The sequence below is a fragment of the Bos javanicus genome, chromosome 2 (assembly GCF_032452875.1).
Source record: "Bos javanicus breed banteng chromosome 2, ARS-OSU_banteng_1.0, whole genome shotgun sequence".
NCBI lineage: Eukaryota > Metazoa > Chordata > Mammalia > Artiodactyla > Bovidae > Bos > Bos javanicus.
The window spans coordinates 84,548,718-84,568,474 of NC_083869.1; the positions used below are offsets into that span (position 1 = coordinate 84,548,718).

At 37.8% G+C, this 19,757-nt stretch overlaps 1 protein-coding gene across 4 annotated transcripts in view; it reads right to left on the bottom strand.

Moving 5' to 3' along the window:
• DNAH7 (dynein axonemal heavy chain 7) overlaps nt 1–19,757 on the bottom strand; it is a 252,750-nt gene that overhangs the window by 90,425 nt on the left and 142,568 nt on the right. For all 4 annotated transcript variants that reach the window (XM_061440697.1, XM_061440686.1, XM_061440708.1 and 1 more), the window contains 7 exons: nt 18,764–18,919; nt 17,860–18,028; nt 15,450–15,576; nt 14,016–14,235; nt 9,948–10,820; nt 7,761–7,990; nt 2,125–2,455 (listed from right to left, as the gene is read on the bottom strand). In XM_061440697.1, coding sequence (XP_061296681.1) covers nt 2,125–2,455; nt 7,761–7,990; nt 9,948–10,820; nt 14,016–14,235; nt 15,450–15,576; nt 17,860–18,028; nt 18,764–18,919 — 2,106 coding nt within the window. The remainder of the gene's footprint in view (nt 1–2,124; nt 2,456–7,760; nt 7,991–9,947; nt 10,821–14,015; nt 14,236–15,449; nt 15,577–17,859; nt 18,029–18,763; nt 18,920–19,757) is intronic.

Below are 19,757 nucleotides of genomic sequence, written 5' to 3' on the forward strand. Positions count from 1 at the left end.
TAGATGCAAACAGAGAAATATAGAGAAACTGTACATATGTCTCCTGTAAAACCAATCACATATAGTTAACTCCTGTAAACATCTTACTTTATATTTCTCTACATCTTTTTCATGTGTATATGCTATAAACCAGTGTATCTGCCCTATTTTAACCGGTGGAATCATAGTATATCTAATATACATGCTGTTTTAAACTGTTCTGTTTTAATAATATATAATAAACATACTCTTGTGCTAGTAAACATTTACATCATTTTTAATGCTGCATAGCTTTCTGATGTATAGATATGAACCATAATTCTAACACTCCATGCCTTTTTCTTTTTTACTATTACAATTAAAATCTTAATTTTTTTTTTAAAGCTTTTGACAAATATTGACAAACTGACCTGCAGAAAATATATAAGGGTGCCTGTTTTATTACATATACCCTTAACAACACGGGTAAGCATTCTATCAGGCAAAAGAAATTTTATTTTGATTTGTATTTCTTTGGGGGCTTCCCTGGTAGCTCAGCTGGTAAAGAATCCACCTGCAATTCAGGATACCCTGGTTCAATTCCTGGGTTGGGAAGATCCGATGGAGAAGGGACATGCTACCTACTCCAGTATTCCTTAGGCTTCCCTGGTGGTTCAACTGGTAAAGAAACCACCAGTGGTTTTACTGGAGTGGCTACCCACTCCAGTATTCTGTCCTGGAGAATTCCATGAACTGTATAGACTTTAAATACAAGTGAGATATGATGTATTTTCATACCCTTATTAACTATTTGTGTTTCCTCCTTTTTGAATTGGTACTTCTTTATATTATTTACTATATTATGTTAGAGCTACTTTTTTCCCTTAGTGATTTGTAAGAGCTTTACACACAGAAGTATATTAATATTTTATTTGCCATGCAGTTGAAAGATTTTTTCCCTTAGTGTTTCTAAACTTCTATCCGTGGTGTTTATATGAAATAAAATGTGTTGATTTTTAGGTACTAAAATTCATTACTTTTTTTAGGTACAAAAATGTACCATTACATTTTTAGGTACAAAAATTCTCTTATTTTTGAAAAATACAAGAGAGTATCCAGAGCACATATATTACAAACAATATTGCTTAGTGTTTTCTTCTCTGATTTCTCTTATACCAAAGAAATCTTCAGTCCTAGTTTATATTCCACAATTATTAACATCTGACCTACATTTGATACTATTTTATAATATAATATAACTATTTATATTTAAATTTCTATCTGAAACCTATTTTGGAGGAAGGTGTGAAGAAAGGATCTAACACATCCTCTCCCGTGTGTGCATGTGAAAGTCATTCAGTCGTGTCCAACTCTTTACCACCCCATGGACTATAAAGTCCATGGAATTCTCCAGGCCAGAATACTGGAGTGGGTAGGCTTTCCCTTCTCCAGGGAATCTTCCCAACCCAAGGACTGAACCCAGGTCTCCTGAATTGCAGGTGGATTCTTTACCAGCTGAGCCACAAGGGATGTCCCATCTTCTAGTAATTTACGCAAAAGTTTAGCTGAGATTGCCAACGCTATTTTTCAAAATTCATCTTAATCTTTCTTAAATGAAATGTTCCCTTTCATGTTTTAATTTTTAATACTGTCAAAGCTATATTATAAAACAAAACATTTTGTTTTATTTTATAACATTATAAATTTTATACTAACAATTATTATAAATTATTAAAAATCATACATAACTTGTCATATGTATCACACACACAAAAAACCCACTGACAAACACTGACACCCCACCTTACCATATATACTGTAAGGCATATCTAGCTACAGTTTCTAAATATGAAAAAGTGTACATAAAATAAAAGTGTATATTCATGCCCCTGTCAATTAAAGTTGCTCTGCAAAGTTCCTGAAATAATGATTGTTGTATGGTTGTTTAGAACATTTGGAAACTTTCTTTTCAAAACTGTCTTAGTCTTGCATGTCCATTTCTTTTTCCAGGTCAATTAGGGAATCTTTTGGCCAATTTGAAAATGATTTTAATCACATTCAACGTGGAGACTTTGGAAAGATAGACCAAACTGCAGCACACAATGGTAAGCACTTCCTTAAGTTATGCTAACAGGTCTCCCAGCAAGCCCACAGCTGCGCTCTTACCTGTGCAGTGAGGGTGTCAAGGGCTGTCAGTGCTGACTCTAATATGGGCAAAGCCCCCGCCAGGTCAGCATCACATTCATCTTTAATGGCTTTGGCAGCCATAGCTTGTTCGTTTGCTATAGTTTCATCAGCTTTCACGATTTTTTCAGTTTTGGAAACTTCTACCGATTCCCTCTCAATGATCAACATCATTTCATCAACCTCTTTGCTAGCAACTTTTAACTGAGGATGTAGAGCCTCTAACTCGAATTGCATTGTGGCTACTTGAGATGCAGCAGAATCCAGTTTATCCAAACCCACTTCATACCTCTTTTTCATTTTCATGACTTCACTGAAAGCAAAGAGATAAAACAAGGCTAGCTGTCAGGCTCTAGGCTTCTTCTTCAAGGAAAAAAATAAGTATTCTTTAGCTTTTCAGATTTTTTTCAAGGCATAACTAAACAAGTGGACCTACTGTATAGCACAGGGAACTATAATCAATATCTTGTAATAAACTATAATGGAAAAGAATCTGAAAAATCACACACACACACACATATATATAACTTAATCCCTTTGCTTAACCCCTGAAACTGACACAACATTGTAAACCAAGCATACTTCAACTTTAAAAAAGTGGTTTGAAAGATTTTTGCATAAATCAACAGTTGGTAAAAAATATGAACTCTAGAATTTTAGATTGTGTACAATTAAAAGCAGACAGTATGTCTTGGGGTTTTGTGTACTGCCAGTATTATCACAGTATCCAGGCATATAACAAATTCAAAAGAAAAATATACTAAGTATAAAGCAAGGAACCTCCTCCATCAAGATGAATGATGTGCCTCTGTAATTAGTCATCTTGGGAAGTTTATTCCAACAACAATATTTTCCTTAAGATCTTTTTATAATCAATTATTTTAAATAAACTTCAGTACCCAAAATATAGTGTTTGAACATTGCCAAATGTGGCACATAATTTTAATATGTGTTAAGTATCTTGAAATAGGAATTTTTCATTTAAAATAAAAGTGGCCAAAGAATAAAGTTCAACTCTTTTTTGGTACAAAATTCTTATAAAGTAATAATAATTGATTTCAAAATAATATAATATTTTAATATACTTTAAATTTTTGATTTGCATTCATATATGTTACAGAGATAATTACACATCATGAGTAGAAAAAATGCTTCTTTATAATTTGTTTCATTTTAAATATCTGAGATGCCATAATGTCTCAAAGTAAAAAGTGACGCATTTTAGAAATTCTCTTCAAAAAGTAGGTTGGCATTGGTAACTAACCAACCCGATAATTGTCTAAAGATGGAAGCATACTCTTCAACTGAGTGATTAACTGGTTTGAGCCAGAAAACTGAAAAGGCTGTCACTGAAAAAAAAAGAAAACATTGCAAGTTGGGACCTGTTACACTTCTGTGATAAGTTGATTCCTCTGAGCAAAATATGTTACAGCAATGTGAACTGAGGAGACTCGAGAGAGGATACCATATAATCTGTGAGTTTGGTTTCAGTGGAACCCTTGTGGAGCAAGCACAGGAAAGGTCTGGCCCCCGGCCACCATGAAGCAGTTTCAGTGTGGTGGCTCAACCCACGGGACCCCTTGTTGGCTAAAACACTGGTTTCCTGGGAGGGAATCTGAGCGCTTGCTTCTAGGTTACAATACTGCTGCTGCTGCTGCTAAGTCACTTCAGTAGTGTCTGACTCTTGTGTGACCCCATAGAAGGCAGCCCACCAGGCTCCCCCATCCCTGGGATTCTCCAGGCAAGAACACTGGAGTGGGTTCCCATTTCCTTCTCCAATGCATGAAAGTGAAAAGTGAAAGTGAAGTCTCTCAGTCGTTTCTGACTCTTCGCGACCCCATGGACTGCAGCCCACCAGGCTCCTCCATCCATGGGACTTTCCAGGCAAGAGTACTGGAGTGGGTTGCCATTGCCTTCTCCGAAGGTTACAATACTACTTGGCTATAAAGATATCTGAAGACTTCAGCTATTAAGGGAAGAGTAACTACAGGGTTACTGTAATTGGAAAAGGTCAGTTTTCACTCCAATCCCAAAGAAAGGCAATGCCAAAGAATGCTCAAACTATCGCACAATTGCGCTCATCTCACACGCTAGTAAAGTAATGCTCAACATTCTCCAAGCCAGGCTTCAGCAATACATGAACCGTGAACTTACAGATGTTCAAGCTGGATTTAGAAAAGGTAGAGGAACTAGAGATCAAATTGCCAACATCTGCTGGATGATCGAAAAAGCAAGTGAGTTCCAGAAAAACATCTACTTCTGCTTTATTGATTATGCCACCCCTTTGACTGTGTGGATCACAAGAAACTGTGGAAAATTCTGAAAGAGATGGGAATACCAGACCATCTGACCTGCCTCTTGGGAAATCTGTATGCAGGTCAGGAAGCAACGATTAGAACTGGACATGTAACAACAGACTGGTTCCAAATTGGGAAAGGATTGCGTCAAGGCTGTATACTGTCACCCTGCTTATTTAACTTCTATGCAGAATACATCATGAGAAATGCTGGGCTGGATGAAGCACAAGCTGAAATCAAGATTGCCAGCCGAAGTATCAATAATCTCAAACATGCAGATAACACCACTCTTATGGCAGAAAGCAAAGAACTAAAGAGCCTCTTAATGAAAGTGAAAAGGAGAGTGAAAAAGTTGGTTTAAAACTCAATATTCAGAAAACTAAGATCATGGCATCTGGTCCCATCACTTCATGGCAAATAGATGGGGAAACAATGGAAACAATGACAGACTTTATTTTGGGGGGCTCCAAAATCACTGCAGATGGTGATTGTAGCCATGAAATTAAAAGATCCTTGCTCCTTGGAAGAAAAGCTATGACCAACCTAGACAGCATATTAAAAAGCAGAGACATTACTTTTCCAACAAAGGTCCGTCTAGTCAAGGCTATGGTTTTTCCAGTAGTCATGTATGGATGTGAGAGTTGGACTGTAAAGAAAGCTGAGAGCCGAAGAATTGATGCTTTTGAACTGTGGTTTTGGAGAAGACTCTTGAGAGGCTCTTGGACAGCCAGGAGATCCAACCAGTCCATCCTAAAGGAGATCAGTCCTGAATATTCATTGGAAGGACTGAAGGTGAAACTCTAATACTTTTGCCACCTGATGCAAAGATCGGACTCATTGGAAAAGACCCTGATGCTGGGAAAGATTGAAGGCAGGAGGAGAAGGGGATGACAGAGGATGAGATGGTTGGATGGCATGACCAGATCAATGGACATGAGTTTGAATAAACTCTGGGAGTTGGTGATGGACAGGGAGGCCTGGCACACTGCAGTCCATGGGTTGTAAAGAGTTGGACACGACTGAGTGACTTAACTGAACTATATGGTGGGGAACTCTAGTAGAGGCAAAGGAGAACATTTTTAAGAAGAGGAAATTTGCAATGTCATCAAGAATATATAAAAATGCCTAGAAAAGTATTATTTTCAACTTTTCTCTGTTTGTATCTCATTTTTACAATCTTTCTTCCAGTTAGGGTGGCCTGAAATACTGTGAGCATATAGTCAAAGAGAGATATAAGTGATACCTCCCAATTAATCAGACTCTCCAAGAGGTTTTGATCCTCCTGGATAGGAAAATACTGGGGGAGAAAAGCAAGATTCCATTAGGTTAAAATCCTAAGATCTAAATGGAAAGATAATATCTTGACAGTCAAAGAAATAATAAAATTCAGTCAAGTTATGTAGTAGCCTTGGGTGGAACTTGCAGATTTCACTAGGAGATGGAAAGAATGCTATTGGTATGATTCAATATGGGGTGTGGACCATGATGCATAGGAAGCTATGACACCTCTGCTGTAGAAGGCATTACCAAAGTCACTGTAAATATTGCTGAGAAGTTTCCCACCAGTCTAGATAGCATCTTAGATAATACAAGAAAAAGTACTTCAAAATGCCTGAGATAATGAGATAGCCATAGGAAAATTTAGAAAGATTTACAGTTAATATGCAAAAATTAACTTATTTTTTTTTTTGTCAAGGACTCTGTGCACATTTGGTGTTTCAAGTATATTTAATATTTAAAGGACATCAGTCCTAGGTGTTCATTGGAAGGACTGATGTTGAAGCTGAAACTCCAATGCTTTGGCCACCTGATGCGAAGAGCTGACTCATTTGAAAAAACCCTGATGCTGGAAAAGATTGAGGGCAGGAGGAGATGGGGGCGACAGAGGATGAGATGGTTGGATGGTATCACCAACTTGATGGACATGAGTTTAGGTGAGCTCTGGGGGTTGTTGATGGACAGGGAGGCCTGGCGTGCTGCGGTTCATGGGGTGGCAAAGAGCCAGACACAACTGAGCAACTGAACTGAGCTGAACTGAACTTGTACCTCAATATATATATATGTGTGTGTGTTGCTCAGATGTGTTCAACTCTGCAACCCCATGGACTGTAGCCCTCCAGGCTCCTCTCTCTATGGAATTCTCCAGGCAAGAATACTCAAGTGGATAGCCATTCTTTTCGCCAGGAGACTTTCCTAATGAGTCTCCTGCACTGCAGGGAGATATTTTACTGTTTGAGCCACCAGGGAAGCCCTGATAATTGAGCATAATTGAGCAACAGAGTTAATTTGTATTTTTAAGTAAAAAAAAAAATCCCATCAAGTCTATAGGTAATAGTCAAACACTTAAAAAAACTTAAGGCTTACCATATGTGTAAGTTTAACTTACCAGATTTTATATAAATTAAGTACCTAGGAAAGTTCAGTTTGTTAAATCAGGGTAATAATAATATTAAAATTTATAAATGTAATATATAAATTGCTTAAATAAATTTCACTAGTAAAAGACCTCCTTAAAGGTGGTTAGTAAAACTTCTAAACACCTAACTTTATAAGTAATTTACTTTTACATCTTATAATATATATGTGTGTCTGTGTGGAAAGTGTGTTATGTGCTCAGTCATGTCTGACTCTGTGACCCCACGGACTGTAGCCCACCAGGCTCCTCTGTCCATGGAACTTTCTAGGCAAGAATACCAGAATGGGTTGTCATTTCCTCCTCCAGGGGATCTTCCTGACCCAAGGAGACGGAGTATTAATTTTTAGAATCAAAGAAACCGTTGAATCAACTTTTCTGCATGTATAGGTTAACGTCAACAACATCAAAAAAGCTCATATTGACACATTCTATAGTATATAAGTTTACTGATGTTTGTATTGATGTTCTCAAATAAGAGTTTACTTAAAGAAGGAAAGCTAGCTATGTATATTGAGTGACTGTCTCTAGGTTCCAGCTGTTCAGTACCTAAAGAGAAGGTTTATTTATTATCTAATTACTTATTGAAGAAAAATTACTCACTAGTGATGTTTACCCAGTACACTGCCAAAGTACCCTGGGGCCTTACTGCAGCTCTGAGTGGCACATCTTCATTCCTTAAATATGATTATACATTTATGACGTGCTAGGCAATCATGTGCACAAAAGAATAAGCCTTGCTCCCTAACCTAAAAATGTTTGTGGAGTAAATCATTAAATGATTCAACAAAACTCACAGTATACACATATATGAAATAAAAATATTCATTTTTGCTATGTCATTTTTGTCCACATAAATGTTTTAAAACCACCATAGCTTACTTAGGAATAAGAAATTTCATTTTTACCTCCTTTTCTTTTCCAACAACAGTTTGAAGGTAGAGATTAATTCAAGATAAGAGGTAGGTGTCACATAATTGTATCTTTGAAGTTCAACATAGAAGGATGTGGATAAATCTATAGTAGAAGTGTGGAAGCTTTTACACATCTCAATGCAGCCATCTCGTATTTCCTCTGACATTTCAATGTCTTCCAGGAAGCGGGAGGCAACTGCCTGTAGTGCGTCTTCAGGCCAGGACTGAATGTAAGATAAACGCTTTAGCATATCATCGAAGTTACTGACAGGAGTCTGTTACTACTGAGGTCCTTCACAGATGGTGGAAATGCAGGGGAAAGGATGAGAAATGGGGTGGGACAGAATCTCAGGAGAAACTTCCCCCAAGTACTTGACTGCTTAGGACAGGGAGCCAGTAGCTAATGCATGTAATGTTGTTAACTCTTTCTGGTTTGTTCAGGAGTTAGAGAAATTGTACATGAGTATTGCAGGAGAAAGGAAGAAAAAAGGAACCAAATTTATAGAATGTGTATCTTTTTTGCACATTCTACTATTATTATCTCATTTATTTCTCCCCAAATTTCCGAGGTAAATGTTACTATCCTCTACCCTAAACTCCAGAAGTTGATGAATAACTGCCTCCTTGATTTCTTTCATAATTGCCTCAAACTCAACAAGTCTGAATCATGGTCATATCTCCCCCCAAATGGTTGTGATCTTCCCAACTTAGTAAACACCTCAATTCTATATCCATCTCAAAATCCAGTTCTATGGGCACCATCCCTAAAATAGCTTCCAACTCTTTTCCTTCTACACCTATAATTGCCATCGCAGTTCAACTGTTATAGTTTTTCTGGAATATTTCAACAGTGTCCTAACTGTCCACCCTGCTTGTGTGCTCTGTGGAGTTGCCAGAGTGATCTCATCAAATGCAGACTATTAACAGCTAATTTCACACTCTCAATTTACAACTGTTTGAAGACTTCGCAACATATTCAAAACGAAATCCAAAGCTAATCTGTAAATCCCTACTTGATCTGGCCCTTTCCACCTTTCCAACCCCACTCTATGTAATTTCCCCCTCAGGTACTATGCCCTTGTCCTGAGTTTTTCTCACTCTATTCAATCTTCCTATGAAGCTCCTTGTCTTCACTAATTTCTTGTCTCTGACCAGATCCTCTCAGTACTGGCACTTTTTGTCCTTTATGTTTCCTCCTAAAGGTCACTGATTCAGAAAACCTTTTACTCCATTTATGCTACCCTGTATGATGGAATTATTTTTCACTAATTTGCAAGCATGTAAGTAAACTCAAGAAAAGCAGAAGCCTAGTCTATTTCATTTTCTGACTCATCTCCAGCTTTAGAATAAGATCCGCTACAAAGCAAGGGTTCAATAAATATGTTTTTTCATGAAATCTCAGCAGAAATTGGAGGGACAAAGGGGTTATGTAAATTCCCCAAGGTCAAAAATTCCTGTGTGTTAGATCTTCCTCACAGGATCTCTGCCACAGCTCACAAACTTCCTACCCTATGCCCTTGTATGTTCTGTACTTCTGATACTGAAATTCATTAGAAAAAGTGGTCACTGGGAGTTTCTTCCTTTTGACTTTCTGCCAGGTTTTCTAATGGAAAGAGACTGGAGGGTGGGAGAAGAGAGAGGTAGAGGCATTTCTATCCCTCTTGCTTTCTAGCAGAAGCTGAACTCTAGGTTTGGGGTTCCTGATCCCGTCAGACTTTCCTACTTCCACAGCTTCAAGTTCCAGTAACACATTTTCCTCCCTATGCCCCTTTAAACCCAGCTGTAGTAACATCTTCTTGCTATGCTCTACCATTTCCTGCCTCACCATCCCTCTCAAGTTCCTTTAATCCTGCCTACACCTTCATGAACAGTTCCTTCATTCAACTTTCCTCAGTGAGGCCTTCCCAGGTATTCTTTCTTCCCTGTCAGGAACCTGACAGATATACAACTTTATCCTAAAACTTTCTACAATAAGTTGATGTCAATGACTGTATACACTAGTAATAAAAGGTTTTTCTGTTATAATGATTTTTGAATTTTAATTCATAAAATATATTATTATTGATCAGAAAATTCTGCTGAGCCACAATTGTGGGGGGTGGGGTGGACTTTAAAATAAGTCATGCTGATGATGGAGAATCAATATTTCTAGAAGTCTGTCTAAAATTTACATGACAATACCTGAAACCAGTCAATGGTACAGCAGTTTACTAGAGCAGGGAACTTTCTAAGACGAATCCGAAAGGCATCTCCAATGGGACTCATGGCAAGGACAACATGCAGTTGGTTGCGGCAGCGGTCAACAAACATGTTGAAAAGAGCTATGGGGCTTCCGTCTGTTTGTTTGGTTTTATCCCGTTGGCGATCTATCTGACGCATCTTATCACATATCTCCTGTTTCTCATCCAATGCAAAGAGATTTGGAACCTCCCCAGCATTTAGCAGATTGTTGACATCTTCTAGAAACGACTCCTTTTTAATCTGAGTATCTGTAAATAGGAAAACACCCTGCATCTCCCCTTCAGCACATTTTCTTAAGATCACTTTTAAATCTTCATGCCACTCAGAGTTACCATAGCCCTTGGAAATTTCAACCTGGAATACTGAAGAATCAGCCATGTGGGCAGCTAATCTGGTGACGGACTGCCTTCCACTCCCTCCAACACCAACCAGAAGAGCATGGCTGCGAGGCTGTTTCAGGATCCTGGAAATTCTGCTGATGTGCTCGATGGCAAACCGGAACAAGACAAGGTTCATTGTTTTCTTGCTCATGTTGTTGTATTCTTCTAGGTGAGCTTCTGCTATCACCCGGAGAGCATCCACATCTGCAATTTCTCTGTAGTTGGTATCCTCTCTCTTGGGATCGTGGAAATCACAGAACATTAAGCTGCGTAAATCATCTTCTTCCACTATCCCATCATTATCAAAATCCAAACTTTGAAAAAGCTCATGAAAATTTTCTTCCATATATGTTTTTAAGATTTCTTGAATGTAGGTGATAAGCCAACTTCTGTCTGCATTATCCAGAAGGCGATCATAATACACTCTCAGGACCTGTACAATAATTAAAAAGCAGCTTTAAGAAGTGATTTTCCTATTTTAAAGTGCTATTTCTGTGCTAATCTGAAGTAAATATAAAAAGTACTCTCAAGAGATTTCCATGGGTTTTATTAAAAGCACATCTAAACAAGGAATGGCATAATATCTATTTTAAATATTAAATTTGATCATATATTTGGAATAAAACATAGTTACATTGTTACCGATAAATGAAGGTAGATTAGGGAAACTGCAGCAGATTATAGAGGTGTTAAGGACTAAGGTGCTAAGGACTAGAGAAGGGGAAAAAAGACTAGAGAAGGGAGGTGACTGCCTTTGCTGGTCATACAGATACAGGTAACAGAACTGGGCCCCGGTGTCTAGGGTTTTGCAACTCCCTTGCAGTGATTGTTTCCTTTTCCCAGCCATATAATATTTTGAATTTATTGGCAAATCTATAGATATTACTGTCTTTATAAAAGCATATTTTATAGAAAACATAAGAATGTCTTAGATGGATAAAACTTTGTTTTGGACATGTTAATTATTTTTGTTGTAAGTAACTGCAGATGCAATGTACTAAAATAGATCTCCACTTACATGCACATGTTGAGAGACTGCAAAAATAGTTAATCAAGTTTACTACATAACTATTAATACTTCCTTAAAGTGGTATGAATATCTCTATAGCTCAGTCAGTAAAGAATCTGTCTGCAATGCAGGAGACCTGGGTTCAATGCCTGGGTCAGGAAGATCCCCTGGAAAAGGGACAGGCTACCCACTCCAGTATTCTTGGGCTTCCCTTGGGGCTCAGCTGGTAAAGAATCCCCCTGCAATGTGGGAGACCTGGGTTCGATCCCCGGGTTGGGAAGATCCCCTGGAGAAGGGAAAGGCTACCCACTCCAGTATTCTGGCTTGGAGAATTCCATGGACTATATAGTCCGTAGAATTGCAAACAGTATGACACAACTGAGAGACTTTTACTTTCACTTTACAGTCTGTTTTGGACAGAACTGTTTCCCCTGTGCCCACATCCATACATTGAAGCCTTATCCCTTAATGTCATTGTATTTGAAGAGAGGTCCATTAAGAAGGTAATTAAGTTTGAAAAGGTCAGGTGGGTGGGGCCCTAATCCTACAGGATTGGTGTTCTTGTAGGAAAAGGAAGGGACACTAGAGCCCTCATTCTCTCATGGCAGGAACACAGAAGAAAGACCTTGTGAGGACACTGAGAAGGAAACCCTCTGTGAGCCAGGAAGAGAGCCTCACCAGAAATCCACACAGACAGTACCTTCATTGTTTTACTTTTGGCCTCCAGAGGTATGGGAAAGTAAAATTCTGTTGTTTAAGATACTCAGTCTGTGGTATTTTTATTATGACAACACTAGCAGACTAATACTCATATGATACAAGTAATGCATATTTCTGTCAGCAAAATTTCTAACATTAATCCTGTCTGCATCAGCTTCTTCACCTTATAAAATAGAAGTGGTAATACTTGCCTTGCAAATCTCATAGATGCATGGCAAAAATGAAATGACAACAGGTCTGAAAACACTAAGAACTGAGAAATAATTATTACAAACTGCCTTGGAATCAGCCTGATTATGTTTAAGAATAATGATTTTAGTATTTTCACTGCTGTCAAGTTGACATACTAGTGTCATTCCTTTTCATAACACCAGTGGCTGCATAAATGATATGATTGAAGCTTCCCACTTACTATGACCAAGTAGTCCAAAAGCTATTACTCTCCTGGACGACTGGGTTTCCCAAAATATGACAACAGTCACTTCCTCAGCTTGAGACACTGAAGCCCCCTTTCTTTTAATGAGGAAAGGAAGCTAAATTAAGCCAACCACATATATTGGGCATCGATGCTTAAGCATGAATCAAGTATAATATTATCTAACTGCAATTAAGCGAGAACCCAAGACAGTGTTTCTCAAAGTCATCACACCTGCATCTAGGGCCCCCTTCTGTATCTGCTGACTTACAAATTTTGAGGATGATGACTAGGAAGATTCCTTTTCTTTTTTAAAATTTCCTTACCATAAGGTACAAAAATCTTCAGTGTACACCTCCAGGAACGTTCACACATTATACACCCACATAACTGCCACCAAGATCAAGATACAGAACATCCTCAGTACCTCAGCAGACTCTCTCACTCTCACTTCTGTGGATAGCTGCCCTCCTGCCTCCCCCACAGGGAACTTTTATTCTATTGCCATCCCTTATGTTTTTAAAAGTTTCCATTATAAATCTAAACCTTTGCAGGGAAGAATTTATCCTGTATTTGTGCTTTGAACTTATTTATCTTAAAGTCTTGATTACAAATTCTTTTAATTATGTATAATTTACATATCATAAAATTCACTTTTAAAGCATATAATTCAACAGCTTTTAGAATATTCACAATGTTGTGCAACCATTACCACCATCTAATTCTAGATCTTTTTCAACACCCCCCAAAGAAACCCTATACCCATTAGCAGTCACTCCTTACTATTTCCGACTCCATGTCCCCACAGCCTCTGGCAACCATTAATCTACTTTCTATCACTATGCATTTGCTTATTCCAGACATTTCATATAAATGGAAAAATATTATATTGTATTGGCCTTTTGTGTCTTGCTTCTTTCACTTAGTGTAATGTTTTCTAGGTTTGTTCATGTTGTAACATATATCAGTATTTCTTTTTAGGGCTGAAAAGAGCTCCATTGTGTGTATGTGAAAAGAGCTCCATTGTGTGTATGTATACACACACACACACACACACACACAGAGCCCACATTCGTTTGTCTGTTCATCAGCCAATGTATATTTGAATTGTTTCCACTTTTTGGCTATTATGAATAAGTCTGCTAACACTCATGAACTAACAAAAAACAAAAGTATTTCTGTCTCAAAATTATTTGAAGTCAAACTGAAAGGATTAAAGTCACTTAAAGGAGACTTAAAATGATAGCTCCTTTGAAACAGCCTATAAATCAATAGAAAGTCCTGAAAATCAGAGATAAAGCATCTTAAGTGTCATAGAATATGTTAGTGTGAAGTATTTTAAAAAATTATCCTGACCATTGACCTTCATAATGCCAAATAGTGGAATGCATTTCAACAATTGCTGGATATTTCTTCACCCAGTTTTTGGCATGGTAAAATCTTTGTTTCTTGCATAATCATGTGTTAGTAGCACAGAGATTTACCTCATGAACCCAAAGACGTTTAATCACTTCTTTGGTCTCTGCTGTTTCTGGTCTTGACAAACATACACCCTGAATGACACGGGAGAAATCTCGGAGGTTGAACAGGTAGTGAGATTTAGCTGGAGTAGGCAAGAGATTCTTCATTGCTTCTTTATACAGAGTCATTGTACCATTTACAATTTGTGTTGTCAAATCTAGAAAGTCATCTGGAAATTTATAACTTAAAATTTTTTTAAGTGAAAAGAAAGAATATGTTAGAAACATAGACTTATGACACATAGTGATATTTAGTACAACTAACATGAATTTTTCTTATATTACATCAATTGATTTAGTTTACAAAATTACCCTTTCTTGCTATAATAATAATAATAGAGTTTTTGCTTCTTTTAAAGCTACTTTCCATTCATTATTTTATGTTCAAAGGAACTCCATGAGTAAGCAGGACCAGTTTAATGAGCTTAAAACTGCTTAAATAAATGGGCAGAAGAGCCAGCCAAGGAACCCATATTATGTAACTTAAACCCAGGATCTACTAGATGATGCTTCCTAACCTCTTCCACTACCTGGCATTCTTAGCTGCATATAGATAGGATCCATGAAGAACACTGGTGAAATGGGTATTTTCAGAGAAAGGGAAGGGAGAAAAAAAATCAGAAAAAAGTAAAGAAAGGGGAAAAAGAAAAAAGAGAGTTAAAACAAAGTGAAATAGTGAACCAAGATTTCTTTTAAAGGGCAAAGGAATGATTAAGGTAGAAGAACCTGGGGAGAGAATATCCATTTGAAAAAATTGGCTTTATTTCACTTCTGGCTTGATGAGCAGTCAGCTTTCCCTTCCATCACCATTGCATAAGACAAGGAATGACAATTTCCTAAGAATGGTGTCCACGTCGGGGAGCCAACACTTGTACTGCTCAGGGCCACTTGGCTCCCTACCCCCAAGAATCTTATGGAGAAGTGCTGAGTGTCCAGATTTAGGGAGCAACATTTTCCCAGGGCACAGGCTCCAAGGCTACACTCAAACCTAGACATGGACACCCCTGGGGAACTCAAGAGTTTTACTAGAGGCTGTCAAAGTCACAGGATAAACCTGGCAATCTTTCCAGCATTAACTGAACTACATGGCAAAAATTCAAAATATTGATCCTTCCAATATGGACATATTATAAAGTGGGATGCAAAATGTGTATGAATTTTTAGGTTAAAATCTAAGACTTCATTCAAATAAAGGAAAAAGAGAAAGATCCTGCAGGCTTTTTGTGTTCTGTTCCCATTCCTGGAGATGGGAGCAGAGGGAAGCAACTGCTGCCTGTTACCTTCTTCCTTGTCTAGAGGTGCTTTTGTGGAAGTTTGAGAAGCACTACTTATACTGACATGTTCCCCAAAGATTTTATACCCACTAAGGAAAAAACAAACACACTTTCAATTACTTACCAGGTTTTTAAATGCCAGGTTAAGATTCTAGAAAATATTGTAAACATAGATTTATCACTAAACTCATTGATTGTTATAATATTGAAATGCCGCATGTATCGAGGAGTTACTGGATTTCGACCACCACCTAAATATCAAAAAGGACAATCCTTAACGTTGCTACTCGTATATAACAGAGTATTTTCTCTACACTTTACAGCATAAAACAGCGTGAAAGATGGACAAATTTATGGCACAAAGAGAGAAGAAATCAATTATTTGGATAAAATTGATCTTAAAACAGTTTTCCCCCTCAACCTCAAAGTACTGTTTTCTAGTTGAAAATGATCTGTATAAGTTCAATCGGATATAATCTTGGTCAGGTCTATTTACCAAAGGAAATCCAACCAGACAGAAAGACCCAGTGTCCACCTTCTCCATGATTCATACACAGCCCAAGGTAGTAAACTGTCAAACATTCTCATTACAATACAATATTAGGACAATACTATATAATATTAATATAATATTGTATGCAATGTTAATATAATCCTGATGGTTGTGATTGACCACACTGTAAGGTCATTTTCACATGGCTGAAATTCAGCATGACCTTGACATACAGCCTCATTCTTCCCTCACATCTTGAAATAAATTTCCCTAAGACTAGTCTTTGTGGTTCACATGGCCACTTCACTGGCTGCTTTCGATTTTAAAAATTGGAGGAATATCTCATTTTCACAAAATAATTATTATGATTTCAAATATGAAATTTTAAAAACAGATTTAGAATGTAAAACCATTTTATAAAATTGGTTTATATTATCATCCTCACATGTATCAATAAAATGCACTGTCTCTTTAAAGGGATTCTAACATGAAATCTCCAGTAAAGAGTGGTTTTAAAAATGAATAATATCTTTAATATATATTTTGCTTAAAAACCTATAGGTTCAGGTTTTATGTTTGTTTTAAACCAAGTAAATCTGTACTTTGCTTTTATCACTGCATTATACTGTGCTGATTCTAAAAACATAATGTGTGAAAGCATATAACTAGTAGTCTACAGTTATAGATCAAAACAGTTAGGTATTGCTATGTATTTAGAAGCTCATAATAAACACTGATTTACTTGGGCAAGTTTAAGGAGATGGAGAAAGGGCTACAGAAGGAAAGGTGTAAGATCATATACCCAGCTGTGTCTTCAGCCTTTCCTCCCAGAGAACACTCAGAAATGGTGGTCTTTTCTTAGAAAATGAGGTCCAAGAGGAAAAGATATCTCATGGATTCAGTCTGCTCCCCTGTCTAGTCCCCGAAGAGGCAGGGAAAGTAGATACTTACTACAAATGACTGCTGGGGGATGGGAAGAGGCAGAGCAGAACTGAAGCCTGGGACCCAGGAGTAACAGAATTAGAAAAAAAAAGAAGGGGGAATAGCATTCAAAGTGGCCCCGAGAGGGTGCTGAGAGCAATTACTCAGAGCAAACTGTATGCATTACAGGTCAGATAAAGGTCAAGAGTTCAGAAGCAACTAGTGGAGAAATTCCCTAAGACATGGCACAAAAAGGGAGTTATCAAAAATATAGAACAACAGCTTGAGTTCAGGAAAAGAACAGTTAAAGATGTCCAGTTAGTTAAATCAAGCTATTTCAGATATTCTAGAATAAAAGAAATTTTTTTCCTACATAGAGATCTCTGAGTTTATAAACTTCCCTTGAAAAGTATAAAGAATATCTAATGATCCATTCTTTTCATCATTTCCTACTTAAATTCCCTCCACAGTCTGTCTAAATCCAGGGACTCACTAAAATGGGAAGTGATTGGGATAGGGGAAAGCAGGGATGTTTCATACAGCTGAAACTTTAAGGAATGAAACAGAGGAAAATGAGCTTCTGCAGGAGAATCTGGATTTTCAGGGGATCTGAGACCTCAGAATGCAGGAAGAGGAAACGGGGAGCAAACATGGAAGAGAACATGGAAGAAAAAGGATTTGGGAGAGCCGTATGATTTGGAGAGAATCGCCCCAAACAGGGCTTCTCTGATGGCTCAGCAGGTAAAGAATCTGCCCGCAATGCAGGAGACATGAGTTTGATCCCTGGGTCAGGAAGATCCCCTGGAGAAGGAAAGGACAACTCACTTCAGTGTTCTTCCCTGAATAACTGGATGGACACAGGAGCCTGGCAGGCTACAGTCCAGTGGATTGCAAAGAGTTGGACACAATTGAGCGACCAAACACAGCGTACACAGCACAGACCACAAAGAAGGCAGTCCACTGTGCAGCGCTGATCATTGCAGTCACTGTTAGGTCACAACAAACAAAGAGACATAGAAAATATGTACACAAAACACTGTAACTCAGGTTGTCTGACAGCATTTCTCTTTCTCCTGATCTTTATATATAGCCAGAGTGATCACAAACTCTGAACACATACCTGGAGGTCCCATAGCACACATAATTTGAATGTCCACTAGTTTAATCATAGAACAGTCTTTCAGGTCATACCAATTCCAGTGATCTAACCATTGTCTAAGTAACTCGATGGGAGGCTGGGCGCCGTACACCTCTCGAGCAGGCATATTGACATCATCTACAAAGACAACCTGAGAATGAAAGGAGAAAAGGTATTAGAAAACATTAGCATCTTAATATAGTGTCCTGTGGTGCAAACAATGTTCAGGCAAAGAATAAGTTTCCTTTTTGTGAAGTGCATAAGTGAGAAGTGATGATTTCTTTGCACATCAGGACTATCTCTTAGCATCCATGTTACCAAGGAACAGGGAGACAGTCTTATTACTCACATTTATAGTTAACAGTTTAGAACTTATTAATCCTCTCATATAACTTGTTTCTCAATATGCCTTCTCTTTTTCCTTGTACAACTTCGATACATTAAATAAATGAGAAAGGTGTGATCTTCAAATGATTATAAACTCTGAGTGATAAGAGTAAGGCTGAGAAGGGTATTCTTGGCAGAGGAACACAGAAAAGTCAATTGATAGCTTGGTTATTTAAAGGCCTAGAGAGCAAGCAGCAAAGACTCTGCTGAGTAAAAATGTTAATGAGAGAATTAGGAAGGTAGATAATTTCCCAGGTGAATATTCTACTTTGAATTCAAAAGGCAACTGCTTGTTTTTAATGTCAAGTTGCCAAATGCACATACAATATAAAAACACTTTTAAGAAGACTTCTTAACCAACACTTGTGATACATTAATAAAAACTGTACTACAGAAAGATGTCAAGTCCTAGTATATCTGGTTTCCTTGTTCTGAATGTAATAATGCCCAGGAATAGCGAAAGTGCCATATTATATGTATAGAAACAGAGAGTAATTACCATTTTCTTGCCCAAAGGAGGACCAAAAACTCCCTTTCTTCTTTTGTCCAGTTTTGACATGATAATATTTTGAGTTTGAGCTGCTGTAGTTTGTGCTGAGAAGTTAATCAGCAAAGGCTTGTAGATATCTTTATTGAGTTGATTTAAAAGAAAATTCTGTATAATAGCAAGAAATAATAAGATGAGCCATAGTTGCCATTATGTTTTGACACTTAAAAATAACACTAAGCATCATTGTTGACGTACTCAAATTTAATCTTCAAGTGTCATAATGTGAAAAGAGATGGAATCAATAGACATAACAGCTACCAAGTCAATGGAATGTCTTTATCTGTCCAGGCCCTAGGCACATGGCTTCTCTGATTTCTAAAAACACCATGCAGAGTACACACTCCTGCTGCTGCTGCTGCTGCTGCTGCTGCTGCTGTTGCTGCTAAGTCGCTTCAGTCGTGTCCGACTCTGTGCGACCCCATAGACGGCAGCCCACCAGGCTCCCCTGTCCCTGGGATTCTCCAGGCAAGAACACTGGAGTGGGTTGCCATTTCCTTCTCCAATGTATGAAAGTGAAAAGTGAAAGTGAAGTCGCTCAGCCGTGTCCAACTCTTAGCAACCCCATGGACTGCAGCCTACCAGACTCCTCCATCCATGGGATTTTCCAGGAAAGAGTACTGGAGTGGGGTGCCAGTTCCTTTTCCAGTACACACTCCTACTCTCCATAAAATCATAGGGACTCAGAGCTAAAGAAACTTGGCTTAAGGTCTCAGAAATGAGACAAGAATTTAGACTGCCACTTGTCTCTCTGCAGATCAATGTTCTCTGTAATACAGCTTATTATCTTTCTACAAGTTATCTGACTATAAGTTAGGAAGCTTACATAATATAATTTGTACTTTCAAAATGGAATTTGCTGGAAAGCAGGTACAATTACAATGATTCTTAACCAAGATGTTGTGTTCTACAAATCATCTTGTAGAAGAATAATAAAACAGGAAAG